This window comes from Schistocerca serialis, chromosome 11, assembly GCF_023864345.2.
Source record: "Schistocerca serialis cubense isolate TAMUIC-IGC-003099 chromosome 11, iqSchSeri2.2, whole genome shotgun sequence".
Classification (NCBI taxonomy): Eukaryota; Metazoa; Arthropoda; class Insecta; order Orthoptera; family Acrididae; genus Schistocerca; species Schistocerca serialis.
In genome coordinates, this window is record NC_064648.1 from 203,146,120 (window position 1) to 203,172,737 (window position 26,618).

The 26,618-nt window shown below is 43.5% G+C and overlaps 1 protein-coding gene across 2 annotated transcripts in view; it reads right to left on the reverse strand.

Moving 5' to 3' along the window:
* The window catches only part of LOC126427189 (mucin-17-like), a 53,632-nt gene that overhangs the window by 13,957 nt on the left and 13,057 nt on the right, over window positions 1–26,618 (reverse strand). The window contains exons 4-8 of one of the 2 annotated variants that reach the window (XM_050089412.1): window positions 23,858–24,434; window positions 21,633–21,785; window positions 20,104–20,181; window positions 15,377–15,517; window positions 4,150–4,299 (exon numbers count right to left, since the gene is read on the reverse strand). In XM_050089412.1, the coding sequence (XP_049945369.1) occupies window positions 4,150–4,299; window positions 15,377–15,517; window positions 20,104–20,181; window positions 21,633–21,785; window positions 23,858–24,434 (1,099 nt within the window). The remainder of the gene's footprint in view (window positions 1–4,149; window positions 4,300–15,376; window positions 15,518–20,103; window positions 20,182–21,632; window positions 21,786–23,857; window positions 24,435–26,618) is intronic. The other variant, XM_050089413.1, reaches the window with a different exon arrangement.

Sequence of the window (26,618 nt, forward strand, 5' to 3'; positions counted from 1 at the left end):
CATACACCAGATCTTTAATGTGGCCCCACAGAAAAAAGTCACATGGCGTGAGATCTGGTGATCGAGGAGGCCATTTCATGAATCATCTGTCCCCTTCTGTAGCACACCGATCCATCAATGCAGCTGCTCTGTGTTCAGGTACCCATGAACTCGTGATAAAAATGGGGTGGAGCCCCATCCTTCTGAAAGATGAATGGGGAGTCCGATTGCGAAACAGGTCCAAGTAGGAATATCCAGTGACAGCGTTCTCAGCGAAAATGAATGGCCCGTGTAGTTTTCGACGTGGCAAGGTACAAAAAACATTTACCTTTGGGGAATCACGCTCGAATTAAATGCATTTTTGTGGATGCTTTGTACCCTAGATTCGACAATTATGCCTTTTCGGTTTCCAATTAGTGTGAAAAGTGGCTTCGTCGCTAAAAATTGAACGATCAACAATGCCTTCCTCATTCAATTGTAGCAACTGCGAACAAAACTCAAAATGCTTGCCTTTGTCTTCGTCACTGAGCTTCTGCACTAGTTACAATTTGAATAATCTCACAGACAGTTGCTGTCGCGGGACTTTCCACACTGTCACTGGAGCCATTTCGAGTTCATGCGATGCACGACGCACTGATTTCTCTGGACTCCTTACGAATGTCTCTCATACGTGCTCCACATTCACTTCACCCACACTGCGATGTCTGCTTCTCTTTGCTGGTCACAAGCAAGCCGTGTTAACGAATTTGTTGTTCCAGTGGTAAATGTCCTTCCTTGTTGGTGGCTATCTTACCATACTTGGTTCTAAACATCCGTTGAACAGCTGTAGCACACTTGTTTTTGTCGAACTCCAACACACAGAAAGCTCGCTCCGCACCTGCATTCGCCATCGTTGCGAGTAGCTCTGACTCTTGGCAAATTACCAAACTACGCTGTGGCGGTAGACATGAAAAAAACTTTCACGGTTTCTCTTCAAAATGACATGTGTATGATATCTGTACAATGTTTGGTTCTTGTGCAATAAATAATTGAAAGTGTTCCCATACTTTATGTATACCCTGTATATGCCTATTTGGAAGATTTCTTGTGTTCAATGCTGTTTTTTAGAAGAACTGATTTTAATGCACGATAATTAAATTCTCTTCTAACTTTTATGTAGTGTTGCTAATGGTCTCATTGAATGGACATACAGAGTGGGTGACACTAGTATAGGAAAACTGTTCCTCTGTCACGTGATTACACAGAAGTCGCCAAGTCATTTCAGGGAGGACTTTGTGTAAATTTTCTTTTTGGCAGCTGACAGCTTTTCATGAAAAACCAGTTCATACTTAATAGTCGCAATATTTTCTTACTTAACATTTGCGTGTATTGAGGAGTGTGACGGCTGCAATTCTGTTGTTTAATATAGATGAGTTAAATGTAGTTTTTTCTAAATTTATGGGTAACTTTTATTAACAAATGACTTCAGAGTCTATTGCGTGTTGAATTATACTAATTTTTGGAGTGTCTTCGATTTTTAAATGCATTTATAAGAAAAGTAAAGGTTCCTAATATCAATCAATCGTTCTGTCCCTCGACTTCCAGCTACCTGTTATAGCTCAAACCAGAAATGGTATCCAACAAAACAATACAGTCACTATTTTAGTAAAAGTTGTAGCGCATATATATATATATGAATATAATAGAGGGGAACATTCCACGTGGGAAAAATATATCTAAAAACGAAGATGATGTGACTTACCAAACGAAAGTGCTGGCAGGTCGATAGACACACAAACAAACACGAACATAAACACAAAATTCAGGCTTTCGCAACCAATGGTTGCTTCGGAAGGAGAGGGAAAGATAAAAGGATGTGGGTTGTAAGGGAGAGGGTAAGGAGTCATTCCAATCCCGGGAGCAGAAAGACTTACCTTGGGGGAAAAAAGGACAGGTATACACACACACACACACATATCCATCTGCACATACACAGACACAAGCAGACATTTTCGCATATATATATATATATATATATATATATATATATATATATATATATATATATATATAGAATGCTATGAGATCAAGATGTTGCTGTGTTCGATTATATTGTTTATTAATATGGTCTTCAATGGTCTTCTTTTGGTGTGAGTGCCATCTTCAGGTTATCTGTGGCAAGTATGTAATTTGGAGTTTGATTAAAAATTTCAAATTTTGGAATGGATAACACAACATATTATAGAATTATTATTTGCTATGTACACCAGGTGGTCTTGATATCTATAAGAGGTTGATGTCGCAGTTTCTGTCATGCTACTGTATAAGCTTGCTTGTTTGATGTTGATGGAGCTACTGTGGCTGCTAAACTTTTGCTGAAACAGTTATATACTGCTCCAGTTTTAACTGCTCCACGAAAAGTTAAACGCACACTACAGCTCCATCAGTATCAAAGGAGCAAACTTATGTAGTTGTGCAAGAGCGAGTGAGACATTGATGTCATACAGATATCAAGACCACCTGAGGTACATAGCAAATCATAATTGTATAATATGTTGTATTGTCTACTCTAAAATTTGAAATATGCTACCAAATTATGTACTTTCCACACATGACCTGACGATGGCAGTCACACCGAAATATGCCTACTTCAGTGAACTATATAATGGAACACAGCAACGTCTTGGTATCATAGCATTACATTCAACGTCCTTATATGAGATATACAATGCAGCGGGCCCACATGAGTGCAAATTACAGCATATTTCCCAAATATCTGCGTTTATTGAAACATATCCGTTCTGATCTGAATGTAATTCACACACCTATTTCAATGTCAAATTTTATGAAGGGAATAAATTTTCCTGATAACTACACTGAAGCGCCAAAGAAACAGGTGCAGGTCTGTGTATTCACATACAGAATTACTTAAGCAGGCAGAATATGGCGCTGTGGTCGCCAACGCCTATGTAAGGCAACAAGTGTCTGGCGCACTTGTTACATCTGTTACTGCTGCTACAATGGCAGGTTATCAAGATTTAAGTGAGTTTGAATGGGGTGTTATAGTCGGCGCACGAGCGGTGGGGCACAGCATCTCCGAGGAAGCGATGCAGTGGGGATTTCCCGTACGACCACTTCACGAGTGTAACGTGAATATCAGGAATCTGGTAAAACATCAAATCTCTGACATCGCTGCGGCCAGAAAAGGATCCTGCAAGAATGGGACCAACAATGACTGAAGAGAATCGGTCAACATTATAGATGTGCAACTCTTCCACAAATTGCTGCAGATTTAAATGTTGGGCCATCAGCAAGTGTCAACGTGATAACCATTCAACAAAACATCAACGATATGGGCTTTTGGACCCAAGACCCACCCCTGTAACCTTGATGACTGCACGACACAAAGCTTTACACATCGCCTGGGCCTGTCAACACTGACATCGGACTACTGATGGCTGGAAACATGTTACCTGGTTGGACGAGTCTTGTTTCAAATTGTATCAAGTGGATGGACATATGAGGGTATGGAGACAGCCTTATGAATCCAATGACCCTGCATGTCAGCAGGGGCTGTTCAAGCTGGTGTATGCTCTGTTGCGGTGTGGAGCGTGTCCTGTTGGATTGACGTGGGACCCCTGATACATCTGACAGGTGACATGTACGTCTGATCATCCGCATCCATTCACGCGCACTGTGCATCCGACGGACTTCGACAATTCCAGAAGGACAATGCGACACCTGACATGTCCAGAATTGCGACAGAGTGGCTCCAGGAACACTCAGTATAATTTAAACACTTCCACTGGCCACCAAAATCCCCAGGCATGAATAAAATGGAGCATATTTGGGATGCCTGGCAACGTGCTGTTCAGAAGAGACCTCCACCCACTGTTACTCTTACGGATTTATGGACAGCCCTGTGGGATTCATGATGTCAGTTCCTTCCAGCACTACTTCAGACATAGTCGAGTCCATGCCACGTCGTGCTGCGGCAATTATGCGTGCTCATGGGTTCTCTACATGATGTTGGGCAGGTGTACCAGTGTCTTTGTTTCTTCAGTGTATACATCATCATTTAAAAAATACAACAATGTGACATCTGTCTTTTTGGGCATAACACTTGGTTCAAAACCCACATGCGCTGTTCTATGAATGTGAAGAAAGGGCACATGTCGTGACAAAACTCACCTCAGCAGAGTGATGGCGGCGCTATCGGTTGAGGGAGTCGGGCTGGCAGCTGTGGGCGTGGCAGCTGAGGCGGAAGTCCGGCTGAGGTCCCCTTGGTTGCTCTGCAGCTGAGTGGTGGGGGTGACTGAGCTCTCTGTAGAGGCTGGAGTGCTGTGAGGGGAGAAGCTACTTGAAAAAGTGCATTCACAAGGAGGCCAGAGGGCAGCTTACTGCAGGCACTAACAGCTGGGGGATTGTCCACACACATAGTCAACAACAGTAATATGCATACTTAGACAAATTACTTACTGTCGACCAGATCATTTTAAAATTTCGTTCTGAGCCCCTCATACAAGTAGCTTAGCACACCAAACAACAGTTTGTACATAATAAAGCACGACTGGAAAGTACATACAAGTTTCAATAGTTATGCTGGAGTGGTACAGCTACGATTGGACAGTTTAGTTTGAATACATAACAACGAAAATCACACAGAAATTGAAACAGCAATATCCTTTTAACATACGAGGTGCGACAATAAAGTAATGAGACTGATTTTACTTGCAAGATGTGGCAACCCTGCAGGCTTGTGTAGGCCCAATATCTTTGACCTTGGTCTATAAGCTGATTCTAGTCAAAGTGGCACATCGATGCAGCTGCTCAGTAGTGGGTTGTGTTGTAATAAGTCAAAACGTGTTTGTGTCTCTCGTCACGGAAATAGAATCGCATAAAATTGCGCAATGGTATGCCATTTCTTTTTGCGTTAAAACTGGGTGAAAACGCGTCGACAATTTACGGTAAGCTTCACAAGGCTTTTGGAGAGGAGGTTATGTCAAGAGCTCAAGTTTTTCATTGGCAAAAAATGTTTGGTGAAAGCAGAACGAATGTTGTAGATGAAGACCGCAGTGGACGACCAGTAACCTCACGGATGGATGTCAACTTGGCCAGGGTGTGTGAACTCGTACGATCTAATCGAAGATTGTCCGTGAAAATGATTGCAGAAGAACTGAACATCACTAGAGAAACGGTTCGTCTAATAATAACTGAAGATCTTGGTATGAGAAAGATTTGTGCAAAAATGGTCCCCAAAAATCTCACATCACAACAGCAAGAAACACGGAAAAATGTGGCAGCCGATCTGTTAGAGCAAACGGAAATCAATCCAGAATTGTTGAGCCGTGTTACCACTGGTGATGAAAGTTGGTTTTTTCAGTACGATCCAGAGACAAAACGCTAAAGTTGGCAATGGTGCTCAAAGGGATCACCCAGACCAAAAAAAGCTCGCATGTCAAAGTCAAAAGTTAAATGCATGCTTGTCTGCTTCTTTGATTCCAAGGGAATTGTTTATTAAGAGTGGGTGCCTCCTGGACAAACAGTTAACCGATATTACTACAAAAAAATATTAGAAAGACTTTATAAAAGAGTGCTTCATGTCTGTGCCAATATTGCTGATAATAGGATTCTGCATCACGATAATGCGGCATCCCATACTGCTCTGCCAGTACAGCAATTTTTAGCCTCAAAACAAATTTCAGTACTACCACAGCCACCTTATTCACCAGACATCGCTCTGTGGAACTTTTTTTCTATTTCCAAGAGTCAAAACGGCAGTCAAGTGACACCATTTTCAAACAAAACAAGATGTCCAAAAAGGTGTGACGAGGTTCTTGGAGGATATTACGGAAGATGAGTTCAAGAAATGTTACAATCAGTGGCAGAAACGTTGGCAAAAGTGAGTGCAATCATATAGGAACTACTTTGAAGGAGACAACACTAAACTTGATTAAAACGGTAAGCAACATTTTTTTTCACATCAGTCTCATCACTTTATTTTCGCATCTCGTACATGGCGTGGGACTGCCATTATCAGTGTTTGTAGCTCACATGTCTGGAGTCAGGTTGAAAGAAGGACAGATGAGACACGGAGGTGCTAAAAATCTCTTTGTGTTACTCTGTGTAAACATCTACATCATACTCCGCAAGCCTCCTAATGGTGCGTGGCGGAGGATACTTCCGGTACCAGTTTCTGATCTCTCGAATCCTGTTCCACTCGCGAATAGTGCATGGGAAGAATGATTGTCGGTAAGCCTCTGTATTGGCTCTAACTTCTCGAATTTTCTCCTCATGGTCAGTATGCGAGATGTATGTGGGAGGGAAGTAATATGTTGTCTGCTCGTCCTGAAAAGTGCTGTCCCGAAATTTCAATAGTAAATCTCTCGTTGATGCACGGCGCCTCTCTTGTAACGTCTGCCAGTGGAGATTGTTTAGCATCTCTGTAACGCTCTCTCGCCAGCTAAACGACCCCGTGACGAAATGCACCGCTCTTCGTTGGATCTTCTATCAGTCCTATTTGATAGGGTTTCCACATAGATGAAAAATACTCAAGAATCAGGCTAACAAGCGGCTTTTAAGCCATTTCTTTCGTGGATGAGTTTCATTTCCCTAAGATTCTTCCGATGAATCTGAGTCTGGTGTCTGATTTTCTCACTATATTTTCTATATGGTCATTCAACTTAAGGACGCTCTGGATAGTTACAGGCAGATATTTTACGGCAGACGCTGTCTCCAGCTGTTTGTAATCAATAGTGTAGCTGTACAGTAGTGGATTTCTCTTCCTATGTATGCGCAATATGTTACATATATTTACGTTCAGGGTCAACTGCCAGAACCTGCACCATTCATCAATTCTCTACAGGTCGTTCTGCAACTTCTTACTATCTTCTGGCGTTGCTACTTTGATATAAACAACTGTTTCATCTGCGAATAGCCTTAAAGAGCATCGGACACTTTCTACTAAATCATTTACATATACTGTAAACAGCGTCGGTCCTATCACTCTTCCCTGTGGCACTCTGGATATTAGCTTTACATCTGTCGATTTAGTTCTGTTAAGAGTGACGTGTTGAGTTCTATCTGCAAGAAAGTCTTGAATCCAATCACAGGTCTGCTCTGATACTCCGTTAGCTTGTATTTTTTTCATTAAATGGCAATGTGGGACGGTGTCAAATGCCTTACTGAAATCAAATAATACAGCATCTGGTGCCTAGCACAAAATAAATTCCACCTAGAAAGGAATATGAAGTAAACATAGGAAAGAATAATGTACACTGAGATAAGTCTTGGCATAACGATATGTGTAGGTATGGACGGCGGCAGTATCACGCACACAACGTACAGAAGGATAGTTCACTTCCAGAGCTGTCGCTTGTACTTGGGTAGGACATGTTGAAAGGTTTTGTTGTGATTATGACCGCACGACTGGAATTAAGACTTCGAACGCGGAGAGGTAGTCGGAGCTAGATGCATGGGACACTCCGTTATGGATACCGTTAGGGAATTTAATATTGTGAGATCAACAGTGTCAAGAGTGTGCCAAGAATACCACAATTCAGACATTACCGCTCATCGCGGACAATGCGGTGGCTGACGTGCTTCACTATACGAATGAGAGCGATAGTCTTTGCATAGAGTTCTCAATGATAATGGACAAGAAATACTGTGTCAAATAGTGGGGCATGCACGAGGAACGTACGTGTTTGGAGAGTGCCATGAAATTTCTCGGTAATTGGCTATGGTGGCAGATGTCTGACGCGAGTGTCTTTAATAACAACACGACATTGCCTGAGTGTCTCTTGTGGGCTCGTGACTGTATCGGTTGGAGTGTAGAAACCTGGAAAACCGTGGCCTGTTCAGAGTTAGTAAGGTCTGATGGTAGGGTTAGTGTGTGGCGCGGTCCCCACGAAACTATGGATCCGGATTGTCTGCAAGACACTGTGCAAGCTGGTGGTGGCTCAAAAATGCTGTGGGATCTGCCTACATGGAATGGACTGGGTCGTCTGCTCCAACCTGAACCTACAATTGACTGGCAGTAGTTATGTTCAGCTACTTGCGACCATTTGTAACCATTCAAGCATTTAATGGTCCCAAACAATAATTGGTTTGAAGACCATTCTGGACAGTTCGAGCATTTTATTTGGTGAACCCAATCAGCTGACATGAATCCTATCGAAAATTTACTGTACATAATCGAGATGTCGCTTTGTGCACAATATCCTAAATCGGCAACACTTTCGCAATTATGGACAGCTACAGGCAGCATGGCCCAGTGTTTCAGCAGGGGACTTCTAACGACTTGTTGAGTCGGTGCCACGTCGAGTTGGTACACTACGCTGGGCAAAAAGATCTCTGACATGGTATTAGGAAATATCCCAAGACTTTCGTCACCTGAGTGTGGTACCACTGATTCGATGTTTTGAGAGGTTGCCAGAATGTGTGACCTCACTTTCTGCCCCTACTGATGGCCCAAAAAATGGCAAGTGACATCTGTATTCCGTGAGAAAACATGTGTAATGGTGCAAATTCTGTCTTGGGATTGGATGGGAAAAACATGAAACGGCACATGTGCCAGGAATAACGTGCTACAGTGACTGTACGACAAAGAGGCTGGTGCTTACGTAAATGGTGCCGCTGGGCGAGGCGGATCTCACAACAAAAAATAGAAGTGACCTCTTTGTCTGCGCGCAACAGAAGCTGCTTGAAAACGCGCCATCACGCCTATGTCGACCAGACTGATGTCAGCCAAGACGTCATTTCCATCTCACCGCTAGCTACTCGCTTTTCAAACAAACAAACTGAGACTCAGTATATACACAATGTCATCAAAAGTATCCGGACACCCGCAAAAACATACTTTTTTTCATATTAGCTGTATTGTGCTGCCACCTACTGCTAGGTACTGCATATCAGCGGTCTCAGCAGTCATTAGACATCGTGAGAGAACAGAATGGGGTGCTCAGCGGAACTCACGGACTTCGACGTGGTCAGGTGATTGGATGTCACTTGTATCATACATTTGTACGCGAGATTTCCACGCTCCTAAGCATCCGTAGGTCCACTGTTTCCCATGTGGTAGTGAAGTGGAAACGTGAAGAGATACATACACCACAAAAGCGTACAGGCCGACCTCGTCTTTTGACTGATAGAGACTGCCGACTGTTGAAGAGCGTTGTAATGTGTAATAGGCAGACATCTATCCAGACCATCACACAGAAATTCCAAACTGCATCAGGATCCACTGCAAGTACTATGACAGTTAGGTGGGAGGTGAGAGAACTTGGATTTCATGGTCGAGCATCTGCTCATAAGCCACACATCACGCCAGTAAATGCCAAACGACGCCTCGCTTGGTGTAAGGAGCGTAAACACTGGGCGATAGAACAGTGGAAATACGTTGTGTGGAGTGAAGAATCACGGTACACGATGTGGTGATCCGATGGAAGGATGTGGGTATGGCTAATGCCGGGTGAACGTCATCTGCAAGCGTGTGTAGTGCCAACAGTAAAATTCGGAGGCGGTTGTGTTGGTGTGGTCGTGTTTTTCATGGAGGAGTCTTTCTCCCCTTATTGTTTTGCGTGGGACTATCACAGCACAGGCCTACATTGATATTTTAAGCACCTTCTTGCTTCCCACTCTTGAAGAGCAATTTGGGAATGGCGATAGCATCTTTCAACATGATCGAGCAATTGTTCATAGTGCATAGCCCGTGGCGAAGTGGTTACACGACAATAACATCATTGTAATGGACTGGCCTGCTCAGAGTCCTGACCTGAATCCTATTGAACACCTTTGGGATGTTTTGGAACGCCTACTTCGTGCCATTGCTCACTGACTGACATCGATTCCTCTCCTCAGTGCAGCACTCCGTGAAGAATGGGTTTTCATTCCCCAAGAAACTTTCCAGCACCTGATTGAAGCTGTCATCAAGTCTAAAGGTAGGCCAACACCGTACTGAATTCCAGCATTACCGATGGAGGGCGCCACGAACTTGTAAGTCATTTTCAGCCATGTGTCCGATTACTTTTGATCACACAGTGTATATCCTACAATATTACAAATGACTTTTGTGTAATGAAGTAAATATGTAACACCTTAATTTTAATGAGCTGCCATTTGTCTCAAGTAGTTCAGCTTCCACGAGTTCCTGAGTGAGTGCTATTCGGCTGTTGTCAAGAAATAGGTGCCCATTGTAAGTATTTTTCAAATATTCAAATTTTTGTGAATTCCTAAGGGACCAAACTGCTGATATCATCTGTCCCTAGACTGACACACAACTTAAGCTAACTTATGCCAAGAACAATATATACTTCCATGCCCGAGGGAGGACTCGCCGAACTTCTGGAGGGAGACGCCATGCATTCCATGACTTAGCGCCTCAAACCGCGCGGCAAATATTTTTCTCCACGAGAAACTGGACACGTAGCGGATAAACATGATCTCTTCATATCTTGACTTGGATTACAAGTGGTGTTTAACGTATAAGAAATTATAGATTGTATACTTTTAAAAGTAAAAGTCGCACTAGAAGATGGCGGCAGATGTAGTTGTGCATTTCCGTCGAGTCGTTTAATGCGCAGGAACATACTGTAATATCAAAAAGCTGTGGGCTGTAGAATTTCTACGAACTGCATTTAGTCATTTTCTTCGTCGCGAACGAAAGTCCTCCACGTCGCTCCTTATTCGTCATGTACACTATGTGATCAATAGCATCCGGACACAAGTCTGAAAATGACTTACAAGTTCGAGGCACCCTCCATCGGTAATCTGGTGATGGCCCACCCTTAGCCTTGATGACAGCTTCCACTCTAGCAGGCATACGTTCAATCCAGTGCTGCAAGGTTTCTTGGGGAATGACAGCCCATTCTTCACGGAGTGCTCCACTGAGGAGAGGTTCGAAAACATCCCAAAGGTGTTCTGAAGGATTCAGGTCAGGACTGTGCAGGCCATTCCACTATAGGGATGTTATTGTGTGTAACCACTCCGCCACAGGCCGTGCATTATGAACAGGTGCTCGATCGTGTTGACAGATGCAATTTCCATCCCCAAATTGCTCCTCAACAGAGGGAATCAAGAATTTGCGTAAAACATCAATGTAGGCCTGTGGTGGGATAGTGCCACGCAAAACAAAGGGTGCAAGCCCCCTCGATGAAAAACACGACCACACCGTAACACCACCACCTCCGAATTTTACTGTTGGCACTACACACGCTGGCAGATGATGTTCACCGGGCATTCGCCATACTCACACCCTGCCATCGGATCACCACATTGTGTACCGTGATTTGTCAGTCCACACAAGTTTTTCCACTGATCAATCATCCAGTTTTTACGCTCCTTACACTAAGCGAGGCGTCGTTTGGGATTGCCAGTGTGATTTGTGGTTTATGAGCAGCCGCTCGACCATGAAATCCAAGTTTTCTCACCTCCCGCCTAACTGTCATAGTACTTGGTGGATCCTGATGCAGTTCGAAATTCTTGTGTGATGGTCTGGATAGATGTCTGCCTATGACACTTTAAGATCCTCTTCAACTGTCGGCGTTCTCTGTCAGTCAACAGAAGAAGTCAGCCTATACACTTTTGTGCTGTCCGTGTCCCTTGCCGTTTCCACTTCACTATCACATCGGAAACAGTGGACCTACGGATGTTTAGGAGTGTGGAAATCTCGCATACAGACGTATGACGCAAGTGACGCCCAATCACCTGACCACGTTCGAAGTTCCGCACAGCGCCCCATTCTGCTCTCTCACGATGTCTAATGACTGCTGAGGTCGCGGATAGGGAGTACCTGGCAGTAAGTCTCAGCACAATCCACATACTGTGAAAAACGTATGTTTTTGGAGGTGTTCATGTACTTTTGATTACTTAGAGTATGTTGTGTAATGAAGACTCATAGTTGTGAGCTAAACACATCGAATTAACCTCTAATGATCGAAAGGATTGGTTTACTAAGTTTTACAGTATATTTATGAGTGGCAGTGAGGTGCCCAGAAGTTTCAGTAGTGATTAAATCGTATCTCGAAACACTGGATATGTGTTGTAATCAGATCGACCATTCTTTCAACAGAAATTAGATATTTTCCATTCGTGTTAATTGGCAAGAATGGAAGTTTAACACAGTAAGAAATGGAAGCTGACATGATTCTGAAGTTGTACAGTAGTGACTGCTGGTAATTTTTCTCATGCTAATGAAATCACAGTCAGTGTCAAAGAAGTCTGGTACACAAATCGAACTTCGTCTCGACACACTCTAAAAATTTCAAAATCGTGTAGTTCACAGAAAATGACAATGATAAATCCAAGCTCTGACTGTTCTGAAAGTAGACTCTGACTATAGATAAACTTTCACTTGCTACTGAATACATAAAATCAGACAATGGGTGCACTAACCTGACGATCTCAAACTGGCAACAACTGAATGGGAAAAACCCTTAAGATAGTGTTAATTGTCAAGTAGTGTTTACTCTGAATTGATGCAGTGTGTATAATGGAATTTCTACCAACTTCAAAAAGATAAAGAGTTTTCAGTATGTGTTGTGCTCACAACTTAAATTTTAAACTAAAGTAATTCATTGAAAAGTGTCCTCCAGTTGTGTGTTTTGAACTGAATAGTGAAGTGAGAACTAATTTCTGTTTGGACTGGTTCCAAATAGTGCAGTGATTTGATCGAACTTTGACTGAGCTAATCTCTCAAGTTTCATAATTAAAGTAAATGCAGGAAAGTGTCTTAGGTCAGTGTTTAATCCAAAGGAGTGAGTGTATTCTGTTTAACACTGTGACCAGGAGAAACTTCTTTAATTTTTTTATTTTACACATCTAGGTTCGTAGTACCAAATTAAGGAGCCAGTCTCAAAGGTCAAGGAACGTGTCAGTACATGAAAGTACAACATAAAAGTGATAGCAGACAAAATAAAGTGTTTATGAACCCAAAAAAAGACAAGTCATAAGTTCATGTAAATGCAATCAACAACATAACACAGGGATCAGCTTAATTTTTCAAGGACTTATCGACAGAATAGAAGGAGTGACGCATGAGAAAAAACTTCAGTTTAGATTTGAAAGCTTGTGGATTATTACTAAGATTTTTGAATTCTTGTGGTAGCTCACTGAAAATGGATGCAGCAGTATACTATACATCTTTCTACAAAAGACTTAAGGAACTGCGACCCAAATGGAGATTGGATTTTGCCTTGTATTAACTGAGTGCAAACTGCTAATTCTTGGGAATAAGGTGATATTGTCAACAAGAAACGACAGCAAAGTGTTTGTATATTGAGAGGCCAATCTTAGAAAACCCAGACTATTGAACAAGGCTCGACAAGAGATTCATGAACTTAGATTTACTTAAAACACACAATTAAGTAGCATGGTACTTAAATGGAACTCTGGACGATTTTGGTGGAGCGAGTGAGATGTGTTAGTTAAATATTTTACCTCAGAGGTGTAACTTAAGTGTTCTCCTTTCGTACTTTGTCAAAGACAGTACATCTTTGGTTAGAGTTCTAACATTAACAACTGACATTGACTGATGTTCAAGATATTCGGCTCCACGGAACTTGGAAGCACGTGTCAGATCTACAGAGGATAATGGCTGTGCACATCACTATAGTCACACTCTGCAGGCATCTTCGAAGTGTGGTGTATGCTCTCATCGTTCTCGTCATCTTGAGTAGTACATCTCGACATTTCCTGTTGCAACCACAGCCATTATTGTCTTGCAGTGCAGCGTAGAGATAAGTACATGAGGCTGAAGCTCTAACTGCAGCTACAGGTTTATAGTTAGGCAGGAGCAAGCTAGTGGGTGTACGAATAAGTGTGAGATTCAGATGCAGACAAGGGGAGCTCTGCTGGTGAATAACAAGGTACGTTATGAGGATATTACCAAATACACACACAAAAAAAAGTTTTGCACCATCCCAGTGCCCAGAACTCCTGAAGATAGACGTTGACTGTGGATATTGTATCACAGGCACAGTCCCTTTGACTGTTCAGAGATGTCACTAAACCTGCCCAAAGATGTACACAACAATGCATGAGCAGCGCCTATTAGATGGAGGGGGTACGACAGCCCTTCAATTCCAGTCATCCCACCAGGAAGGAGGTACATGGCTTGTGTTGTCTGTAGTTCAACCACACCTAGAAAAACAATAGCGCGGTTCGATCGCGTCTCTATTATTACTTTGTGCCAGGAAGGGCTCTCAAGAATGGAAGTGTCCAGGTATCTCAGAGAGAACCGAAACGATGTTGTTTGAAAATGGAGGAGATACAGAGAGACATGAAGTGTCGATGATATGCCTCACTCAGGGTGGCCAAGGGCTACTACTGCAGTGGATGACCGCTACTTACGGATTATGGCTCGGAAGAACCCTGACAATAACGCCACCATGTTGAATAATGTTTTTCGTGCAGCTACAGAACATCTTGTTACGACTCAAACTGTGCACATAAGCTCCATGGCGAGGTCCATCCTTGCAACCATGACACAATGCAGCGAGGTACAGATGAGCCCAACAACGTGCCGAATGGACTGCTCAGGATTGGCATTATGTTCTCTTCAACGATGAGTGCTACATATGCCTTCAACCAAACAACTGTCAGAGAAGTGTTTGGAGGCAACCCGGTCAGGCTGAACGTGTTAGACACACTGTCCAGCGAGTGAAGCAAGGCGGAGGTTCCCTTCTGTTTTGGGGTGGCATTATGTGGGGCCGACGTATGCAGCTGGTGCTCATGGATGGCCCCGTAGTGGCTGTACGATACATGAATGTCATCCTTTCATCAATAGTGCAACCACATTGACAGTGTATTGGCGAGGCATTCGTCTTTGTGGACGACAACTCGCGCCGCCATCTTGCACATCCTGTGAATGGCTTCCTTCAGGATAATGACATCACTCAACTAGAGGGGCCAGCATGTTCTCGAGATGTGAACCCAATCGAGCATACCTGGGATATACTGAAAAGGACTATTTATGGACGACGTGACCCACTAACCACTCTGATGGATCTACGCCGAATCGCTGGTGAGGAGACAGACAATGTTGATGATCAGTGCGTTGATGAACTTTTGGATAGTATGTCAAGTCGAATACAGGCATGCATCAATGCAAGAGGACGTGCTACTGGGTATTAGAGGTATTGGTGTGTACAGCAGTCTGGACCACCATCTCTGAAGGTCTCGCTGTATGGTGGTATAACATGCAATGTGTGGTTTTCATGAGCAATAAAAAGGGCGGAAATGGTGCCTATGTTGATCTATATTCTAATTGACTGCACAGATTCTGGAAATCTCGGAACCGAGCCGATGCAAAACTTTTTTTGATGTGTGTACAATAAAACGATATTTGCTTTTCTAACTTATGCCGCTGTAAGCTGTACTATGGATGTGGAAAAAGAGCACATGTAGTGATGGAACTCACTGCAGAGTAGAGGCGGTGCTGCCATCAGGCCAGAGTGTGGAGTGCAGAGTCGTGGGTGGTGCAGCTGTGACCGAAGTCCAGCCACGGTTGCTGTGCAGCTCAGTAGCGGGGGTGGTCCTGCCGTCTGCAGTTGCTGTCGGTCTGCACAGAGAGGCAATGGTTAGGATAGTATTTCACCTGGAGGCTGGAGGACAGCTTACCACAGACAGTAGTGCTGAGGAATTGTGCACACACACACACACACACACACACACACACACACAAATAATGGGATACACATTGCCGACAAAAACAGTGGTTCAGCTAAGATACATGACTTACCATTGCTCTAATCAGTTTACACTATGCTTCTCCAGAGTTCCCCACAGCAATAGCCTGGCATCTGAATCGACCGCGTGCACCGAAATAAAGCAGAGATGAAAGGTACATACAAGAGTCGACAGTTATGCTGGACTGATGTGACAATGACTGGTAGGCAGATTTAGAATACATAACAACAATCACTCATAAATTTCAAAGGCAACAACACTTTATGTACTACATATAGTTCAATTATCGTGCCTGGGCATCAGCCACTGGTCTGTAGGATATAGAGAACAGTAAATGGGGAGGCTAAAGAGCTCTTTGAGTTATTCCATTCCAGCTGTCTGCAGAAAGAAGGCATGAAAATAAATCGAACATACAAAAATATGGAAAATACAATTAAAAACGATAAATGAAACCAGTGATATGATGTAAGAAGGCGTTAACATGTGTGATGTTACTTCCTGGGGCTATCAAAAACTAAACTAAACCCCTCCCAAACAGGCCATGAAGACCCAACGGTTCCGACCCGCCGCCGTGTCATCCTCAGCCCATTGGCGTCACAGGATGGGGATATGGAGTGGCATGTGGTCAGCACACCACTCTGCTGATCGTATGACGGTTTCCAAGACCAGAGCCGCTACTCAATCAAGTAGCTCCTCAGTTTGCCTCACAAGGGCTGAGTGTACCCCACTTGCCAATAGCACTCGGCAGACCGGATGGTCACCCATACAAGTCTAGCCCAGCCCGACAGCGCTTAATTTCGGTGATCTGTTGAGAACTGGTGTTGCCACTGCAGCAAGGCCATTGGCTGCTGGGGCTATTTGTGACACTAAAAACCGTAACCGACAGGAGTGTGCCTCGACATCCACAGGGACTCGCGCCAATTGAAACATATGTGCCATTAGAATACACAAGCGCCAACTGCCTGTACTGTTCTGGGACCAGCATGGTGACAATTTCAAACATCACGGGCCCTGGACATGCTGCTGCGCTTTCGACACGGGACAAACAGAGTGGCTGTTGTGTGGTTTTTGCCAGTAGGGGAAGCAGATGGCGTGACACAGAAAGCAAGGGTATCTATGTCCGTGTGCTGTGAGAGCTTCTTGAAAGACGCCAACCAAGACATTTCCATTCCACTGCTCATTACTTGATTTCCAAGACAACTGAGAACAATTTTATGTATCCTATAGTAGAAAATAAGTAAATATATAAGAACCAACAATTAATTTTAATCGGGTTCTGGATGTGTCAAATTTTTAAATTTCCATGAGTTCCCCACCATGACTACTTCCGCCACCATTGTCAAGTAAAAGAGGTGCTGGCTGTAACAATTTTTTTTATATTGCTGTCTTAGTGCCCCACGGAAAAGTGTGTAGGCAGCAGATGGTCACTGTCTCTTGAAAGCAAGATCGGTTTTGAAATTCTGCATAATCTAAAAGAACAGAGGTGATATTATTCTTCTAAATGTAAACATCACAAAAGAATTGACCAGCTATGAAATGTTTAAAGGCAGTATGGACATGTGGTGAGTCGAGAATGATAAGTGTAGAATTGAAGGTATGACATTCAGCCGCCAAAATGAACTCGCTAATGTAAAGGAGGTAGAGGTCGACTGAAACAAAAAGTTTGCTGGGGTGGATTAAAACTGTTCCGGATCGTGCAATGGGACATCCTCCTCAACATTACCCTTTTTTAATAGAAATAGTCGATACCAAGTATACTTTCGATTCTTGTATAGGTGAACATTATCTCAGCTGTTTAAGTAAATGAATTTCATTTTATTTTGTCTATGATCCATTACATTTCAGGCTAAAATGTATAAAAAAGAAATTAATTTATTACAATCGATATATATGTTCAGTTAAAATTACTCTTCTTTTAGAAATATTTGAAATTACGAAACATCTGGCACACTTAAAATTCATATTATTAATTGCACAATCTAATTCTAATTATTAAATTGGTCTCTGGACTCACTTACAAAAAAAATGATATAACTTGATCAAGCTTCTTCTTTTGTCAAGAAAGTTTGTATTCTCTTTTACTTTGTAAACTCTTTGGATTATAGTTAGTACTACAGAATGTTAGGAATAGTGGGCATGCCTCTGATGGAATCAGACATGTTTTAATTTTGGCATTAACACCGTAATTATTGTTTTTATGGAAGTGGAAATTGTAAAGACGGTGTGACATAAAAGAATGCGAAAAGCAAAGAAAAATGTCACAGAAAGAGAAATTACTTCATCAGTTATCAGATCAACAGGAACCCACTGAGTTAAAGGACTTACAGCCTCAAGATTAATCTCCTAGGCGTGACTGCAGCCAACAACGAGAAAATGAAGTAAAAGGTTTTTTTTTTATATCTTACGCCTCTCTAAGCTTTTTAAACTAATGAAGAGACTGGAAAATTTAATGTGGGAGGGTAAGATTACAATTGGAACTGTAAACTGGGACTATAGCCTTCCCATTCATGTGCTCTACCAACAGCGCATGTGCTCTACCCGAACGCGACTTTGGACCCGCCCTCATAGCTTTACATCCTTTAATGCCCTACTTTCCAAACTTCTCAAAAGTTCTGCTGCGAAATTTGCAGAACCAGCATTGCCAGAAAAAAGGAAAAAAAATGTTCAAATGTGTGTGAAATCTTATGGGACTTAACTGCTAAGGTCATCAGTCCCTAAGCTTATGTACTACTCAACCTGAATTATCCTAAAATCACACACACACACACACACACACACACACACACACACACACACACACACACACACACACATATATGCCCGAGGGAGGACTCGAACCTCCACTGGGACCAACCGCACAGTCCATGACTGCAGCGCCCTAGACCGCTTGGCTAAGAAAGGAAACACACTCACAGGCTGTGGCTAAGCCACTTCTCCACAATAACCTTTCTACCAGGAGAACGATTCTACCAACCATCGCAGGAAAACTTCTGTGTGATTTGGAATTTATGAGATGTGCTAGTGGAAGTATTATGCGGGGGATCATCAGTTGGTAGAGCAGTTGCCTCCAAAAGGCTAAGGTCCCTGGTGCGATTCCTGGTCCAGGCACCATTTACATGTGCCAGGAAGTTTCATTTGATTGTACACTCTGTCTCAAAGTGAAAGATTCCATCTGTGAGCAAGTTTGCTGTCAACAGTCTTAATCTCAGCTTTATTGAAAAATCCATTAAAGTGATATTCCATTTTTGGTCCATAACACTTGCTGAATGCCCCCGTAAGTTGTTATGTGAATGTAGAAAATGTGCGCAGAGAACTTACTGCAGGACAGACATGGTGGCGTTACAAGGTGTGGGAGAGAGGCGGGGAGCCGTGGACAGTGCAGCTGAGGCAAGAGTCCAGAAATAGTCGCTGTGGTCGTGGTGAAGGGGAGTGGCTGGGGATTCCCCACTGTCTCCAGTGGCTTGCGTGCCCCCACAGAGAGACTGGCGTGGCAAAGTGTTTTCATGTGGAGGTCAGACAGCAGATTACTACTTCTGATGGATCGGCCATACACAAATCATATAACACACAGTAACAACGACAGTAATAGGTCCTCTAAGATGAATGAATTACCATTGACCTAATTTATCACTGCTCTTCATGAAAACCCAATACTAGGAGCTTAGCACACTGATCAATACTTCGTAAAAAAAAAAAAAAATAAAAAGCACGACTCAAAATTATATACAGGAGTAAAGAGTTATGCTGGAGTGGTGTGACAAATATTGGGCATGACTCTGAATACATATCGATAACAACCGTACAGAAATTTAAATCAGAAATAGATTGAAGCCCTTCCTCACCCACACTGACATGATGCCCAACACGAAAGGACTACTGCCATCTCTGCATATTGGTCACTTTTCACTAAGTGATGTCTCGCAGAATGTGGGTACTGCGATGTCTGTGTATGTCTGTTATGATTAACGCCCTCATCTAGAGAGATGGCGATGATGATGATGAAGTCGCATTCTCCTTGACAGAGCGTGGGGGACGATGCAGGAGACCCACACCACTGTACCAGGCAAGGTCCTAGCGGAGGTAGTTTGCCATTGCCCTCCTCTGACGGTAATGGGGATGAATGATGATTATGAAGACGACACAACAACACCCAGTCATCTCGAGGCAGGTGAAAATCCATGACCCCTCTGGCAATCGAACCCGGGACCCCATGGTAGGGAAAAGAGAACACTACCGCGAGACCACGAGCTGCGGACTCTGGAGAGGGATTGGGTCTAAAGTTGAAAGAAGAGTAGCGGTTTGAGGGGAAGTGGGGAAAAGGTCCCTAGGCAAGAGCCAAGGCGAAACACCACTGTGATAGTTGGGGTGGGTTGTAAGAGCAGTAGCCGTTTTGTTGCTGACTGTATAGCTCACGCAAGGGTAGACTTTGTTAGTAATGGGTATCATACAGGTGCATACCTTTGACGTTGTGCAGTGGTGTTACTCGGCGTCTGCAGTGGGGTGCCAGTGTTGGCTTCTCGGTGAGCGTCAGCATATCTGTAACAGTTAGGTTCATCATCGTTTGGTATCCAATAGGTTATATATCGTATTCAGAGTGTAGGGTAGAGTTGGCGGTTTGTTTGCGCGTCAATGTGTGAGCTTGTCAGCTTCCCTGCTCTAGCCTGCTTTAATAGCAGCTGGCATATCTAGTCAGTGTTCCTAATTTGTAGGGGCTTGCTTATGTTGTCGCTTGTGGATGTATGTTAGCTCCTAATAGGGGGCTACGCCCAAGCTAATGGCAATAGCCATTAAATGTAGTTCAGGTGTTAGGGACCATGCTGTTGGAGGCACAGTGGTAAGTATGGATGCTAGATAGCTCTCTGTGTCATTCGAAGCTGTTGTCTACTAGAAAGACACCAAAATGAATCCAGAATAAGAAGATATGGGAAAATAGAACAGGAAATGTTGAATTAAACCAGAGATATTATGTTGTGACAAGTCGTCAGTATGAGTCGTTTCACTTTCTGATAATAATGATGGCCTAGAAAATGGTCAGCATAGCCCATGTAGTGTGAGAAATCATGGGCGCTGGGGCCAGATCTGCTCTGGGACAAGAATGCTAACTGTGTTAAAAGTTGAATGTACTGTGCATCGCATCACGCTGTAGATATAGGATGAAGACATGTACGTCTGTGTGGTTGACACAGACAAGTACGTCTGTGTGGTTGACACTGCTAGGAGAAGTGGATGACGTGACACAAAAGTAAAGGGACATCTATGTCCTTGCACCACAGGCGCTACTGAAAGCATGTCACTTGACTTGCACACAGCTGACTGGCACCAGACAAGGCGTCATTTCTGCCTCGCCATGTGTTACTTGCCTTTCAAAAAACTATATACTCCAGTTATGTATCACATTATACAAAGCTGTACCACTGTGCACTAAGAGATTTAAATCCTGACAATTAATTTTAATGAGCTTCCACATGTGTCAACACATTGTTCCTCAATGTGTTCTGGATCAAGACCTCTTTGGCTACTGGTAAGTAATACCGTAGCTTCCATTGGTACTTTAGTAACCCACGGTGAGGTGTGTAGGTAGCAGATTATCAATGTCTCTTTAAAGCCCAATTGTTTTACAAATGTTGCATAATATAAAACAAATAAGGAGATAATATTCTTTTAAAATTGAACACAGAAAACATTCACTCAATTGTAAAATGTTTAGGGGCAGTCTGCATACACGGTGAATCGAGAAAAGTATGTGGAGCATCAATGGAATGACATCCACTCTCGAAACTTAGTGCAATTCAGTACATGTATGCTATGAGGGTTGTAGAAATCAACTGAAACAATAAGTTTGCTGTTAACAGTCACAAGCTCTGCTTCATTTAAAACATAAAAATGCAATACTGCTAAATTCAATTTTTTTCCACAGCATTTGGTTAGTGCCACCATAAGCAACACTGTGGATGTGGAAGATGTGCGTCTGTAGTGACAGAACTCACCGCAGAAGAGAGAGGGCATTGCCATCAGGTGGAGCAGCTGGGCGTTGAGTGGTGGGTGGTGCGGCTGTGGCAGGGGTCCCGCCGTGGTCGCTGTGTGGCTGAGTGGTGGGGGTGGGAGTGACCCCGCTGTCACTGTCTCCAACAGCTGGTGCGCTGCACAAAGAGATACTGCTCAGGAGAGTGTCTTCACATGGGGGCCAGAGGGCAGTTTCCTGCAGACAGTACTGATGGGAAATTGACAGCACACAAATAACAGTGGTCAACACATTGCCAACAATGGTAGTAGCTCCAGTAAGATGCATAACTTACCACTGATCTAATCACCGTATCCACCACTTTTGCCGAGTTCCCCATACTGGTATATTACCATACCAAGCAACAGTTTGTACAGAAAGAGGCACATGTGAGAGGTATCTAAACGGGCATAGAAGGCAACAGCAGACTCCTACATGCTCCATAAATCATCGAACATTCGTCGTCCACTTGCACCAGCGTGCACCAAATGATACGTAGGTGTGAGGGCAATAAACACTGTGTAAGTGTTGTAATGCTTAGAGCCAATATCTGTTCGATGTCCAAATGATATTTAAGATCTGGTCACAGACACTGCCTGTTATGATATGTCATAGTTCGCTATATGACCACAGTGTCATGTCGAGTAACCCGCTTTTCTATAAGTTGAAGGAATACAATGATGCGAATTGGGTTCCCAATTAGAAGTTATGAAATATTGCCTCCTGTAATCTCACAGCATGGAGGTGGGGATCACAGTTCCATCTTTGGCCGAAGGAAGAAAATGCTTCAGACAAAATGTTTGTAGATTTAGCTGTTGAATCGTAAAAATAAAAAGCGAGGGTTCCCACTGAAGCTTTCTAAGTTGCTTTCCACCATCCACACATGGGGTGGGGTGACAGGTTTTGTGTGGTATCGTTGGATTTCTTCCTCTGAACAAACAAATTGGAATTACAACTTTTTTTAAAAATCTTTATATATATAGAAAGAAAGAGAGAGAGAGAGAGATAGAAATAAATGAGAAGTAGATCAGGCAGGAATTCCAGTGTATCCAATACTGCATAAATATTTAAGCATATAAGAAAGACAAAGGAGATATGTGGGAATTATTAGGCACTACACTTGTAGGAAATACTTGTATTGTGATAGAGTATGCAACAAAGGACAGTTGTATCGATAGGCCCCCATCCCATCAGTATTGTCGTTGTTAGAGATGAATTAGTAACAGCAGTAGGTGGGATAGCGAAGGTCTCAGTAGATGGAACCACTGCAGAGTAGACTGGACAGAAATGAATAACACTGTAGAGATTTTCAGGCAAGATGGGTGGGCAGAGATTTGACCTGCTCCTCCAAGAAGCAAGTACAGCGTCTTGACTGGTAATGTTCTCTCCTGTGCATGCTGTAGACTGGAGTGTTCCAAAGTACAGTACATATTTTGGGGATGAAAGGCCCTGCGTCATGTGCAGCTGACTGAAGCTGCCTTGTTGTTGTGAGGGCTAGTTTTTTTTTTTTTTTTTTGCCTTGTGGGGTGTTCACAGGATCTGCGAGGAGCAAGCAGCTGCAACCTGGTGCACATGTGCTCACGTCACCTGCTATAATAGATGTATTCCACACATGCTCCAACTGAGAACAACACACATCTTCTTGGAGCCTAATTTACTTCTGAAAAGTTATTCCTAACGTCCACGTATTGCTTGGAGGAATAAACTAACGATGCTATGGAATTTGCAGACATATTGCACACGTGTATCTAGAAAGTGAAAATGAAGCTGTAGTACTGATGTGGGAATAGCGATTACTTCATCTGTCTGCTTTGTTACAACTAACTTTTCTACAGGTGAGTATTCACAGCACAGTAACGCGATAGTCGGGAAATTATAATACGTTTCTGGCCTTCTTGAACCTTAGTGCAGCATCGTAAAGAGTTCCCATTGCAAATAATACGTGACGGACATGCTTCTCATCTTTATGTTCCCAATTTACAGCATGTCGCCATTTATAGGTACCTCACTGTCAGCAGCATCAGAGACAACAAGGCTACTTGCATGAACTAGTTAACACTAGCCTAATGGGACACAAAATAGATGGCCGTTGATGATACACGACAGACACATCTAAGGAAACTCAGTGGCAAACAATGTAGGCTGGTAAATTTACACACACACACACACACATATGGAAGTGGACAGCACAGAAGAGTGGCCTATGCTTACCTGGTTTCCATTGGCGTCTCCAAGAGCAGGCGATACACATCAGCCATGTCTTGAGGCTGGGAGCGCACTGCATCAGCCCAGCCCGGTGTGAAAATCACCTGCACCAAGTGAGCCCTTATGAATTTAATGGCCGCCTGCTTGAGGCTGTCAGAGGAGTGCCTGACCGCGAGAGCAGCCGCAGCCGCCGCTGTCTCGACGGAGAGCTGTGCGGCCAGCTGCAGCTCGCACTCTGCCTTCAAGGCCGACACGCCGTACTTATCAGCGGCGGCCAGCAGTTGTGCAGACATGCCGGGCAGCCGGGGGGCCTGGAGTGTATACAGGTAGGCCAGCAGCTGGCGCAGCACTGGGCCCTCCACGTCCTGGACTGCGACCTGACCACTGCTGGCCTCCAGCGGTTCGTGGCGGAACATGGCTTCGAACACAGGGCTCCTGGAAGCCAGGACGGCCCTGTGCGCTGCAAGACGCGTGTCGCCGGCCACCAGGGTCACCACGGCGCCCTCCCCGGCGTCCAGCAAGGCGCTCAGACCCACAGTTGGGGTCTCCTTAGCCTCCGTTTCTGGTTCCACTGTGGACTGTCCTGAAACACACAGTGTCACTAAGATCCTTCTGCCCCCATAGAACACTCTGTTTACTTACTTGAGCCCAATGCACATTTGCATCAAGTAACTATTGCGAATATTTTACATTTCATGTGGGTCGCAAGAATATGCTTTCTCTCTCGAAATAATGAAATAGGTGAACAGCTGCAAATCTCAATGTACATTGAAGAGCGAAAGATGCAGGTATAGGCACGCATATCCAAATACAGAGATATAAACAGGCAGAATACAATGGTGTGGTCGGCAACGCCTGCCTAAGAGAACAAGAGTCGGCCGCAATTGTTAGACCATTTACCAACTGAGTTTGAACGTGGTGCTATAGTCGGCGCACGAGCCATGGGACACAGCATATCCGAGGTAGCAAAGAAGTGGGGATTTTCCGGTACGACTATCTCGCGAGTGTACCACAAGTATCAGAAATCCGGTATAAACACCAAATCTCTGACAACACTGCGGCTGGAAGAACATCCTGCAAGAACAGAACCAATGACAACTCATGAGATCATTCAACGTGACGGAAGTCCAACCCTTTAGTAAATTGCTACAGATTTCAATGCTGGGCCATGAAGAAGTGTCTGCGTGTGAACCATTCAACGAAACATTATCGATGTGGGCTTCTGGAGCCAAAAGCCCACACGTGTACCCTCGATGACTGCACGAAACAAAGCTTTATACCTCGCCTGGGCCTGCCAACCTTAACATTCTACTGTTGATGACTGGAAACATGTTGCGTGGTCGGACGAGTCTCGTTTCAAACTGTATCGAGCCAATGGATGTGTGCAGGTATGGAGACAACCTCATCAATCTGTGTACCCTGCATGTCAGCAGCGGACTCTTCAAGATGGTGGAGGCTCTCTAGTCGTGTGGGTGTGTGCACTTGGAGTGATATCTGACCCCTGATATGTCTAGGTACGACTCTGACAGGTGACATGTATGTAATCATCCTGTCTGATCACCAGCATCCATTAATGTCCATTGTGCATTCTGACGGACTAGCGAAATTCCAGCAGGACAATGCGACACCCACATGTCCACAATTGCTACAGAGTGGCTCGAGGAACACTCTTCTGTGTTTGAACACTTCCGCTGGCGACCAAACTCCCCATACATGAACATTATTGAGCATATCTGGAATGCCTTGCAACGTGCTGTTGAGAAGAGCTCGCCACTCCTTCGTATTCTTAGTGATTTATGCACAGCTCTGCAGGATTCATGGTGTCAGTTCCCTTCAGCACTACTTCAGCCATTACTCAAGTCCATTCCACTTCGTGTTGCGGCACTTCTGCATGCTTGCTTGGGCCCTACACGATGTTAGGCTTTCTTTGGCTCTTCAGTGTATGAAGGCCAATGACCGAATCACTCACTGACCGATCATCGCCCAGTCCAATCCGCTAAGGATAGAAAGTTGAAATTTGGAGAGCGTGTTGGTCTTAAATTGTAGGCGTCGTTTAAGAAGGTATTTTTCGGAATTCCACCCCTAAGGCGGTGAAATGGGGGATAAAGCGTTTTTTGAAAATGGGTCATTGGCAACTCCTTAATACCTTTCTAAATGAAATGTAATAAACAAAAACTGTGGTGCTTTAGATGTGGCCAAGAATACAACACATGTCAGAAGCCTTGTAAGATTCATGAAGAATCAGCATCTAGCGGCAGTGCTATTAAATAACAGTTAACCTTCCATTTATTAGTAGAGCACTGGTATGACGCGAATTTGCGATACTCGGCATTAAAGGCTTGTGTCAATTTTGAAGCTAGAACTACGAAAATTGGTATGTGGTTTTTAAGTCAGAAATAAATAATACTTTGAGAATTTTTGGAAATTGAGCCACTAAGGGGCTAAAACAGTGGGTGAAAGTTTATTTGAAAATAAATCATGTTGAAGAACTAATGAAACATTAAAAAAAAAACATCTGTGGAAATTGGTATTTGACTTAAAAAAAAAGTGTTTCAGTGTTTCTGGAAGTTCAAGGTCTAGGGGAGTGCGACACAGGGTGAAAAGTTTAATGGAATTATTTCATTACGAAAGTATATTAAAAGCTAAATCTATGGAAATTTGTATTTGCCTTCTATGTCAGAAATATATACATCACGTGTTTCACTTTGTTTGGAAACTGAACCCCTCAAGGGGTGAAATGGGGGATGGAAAATTTCAAGAAAATATT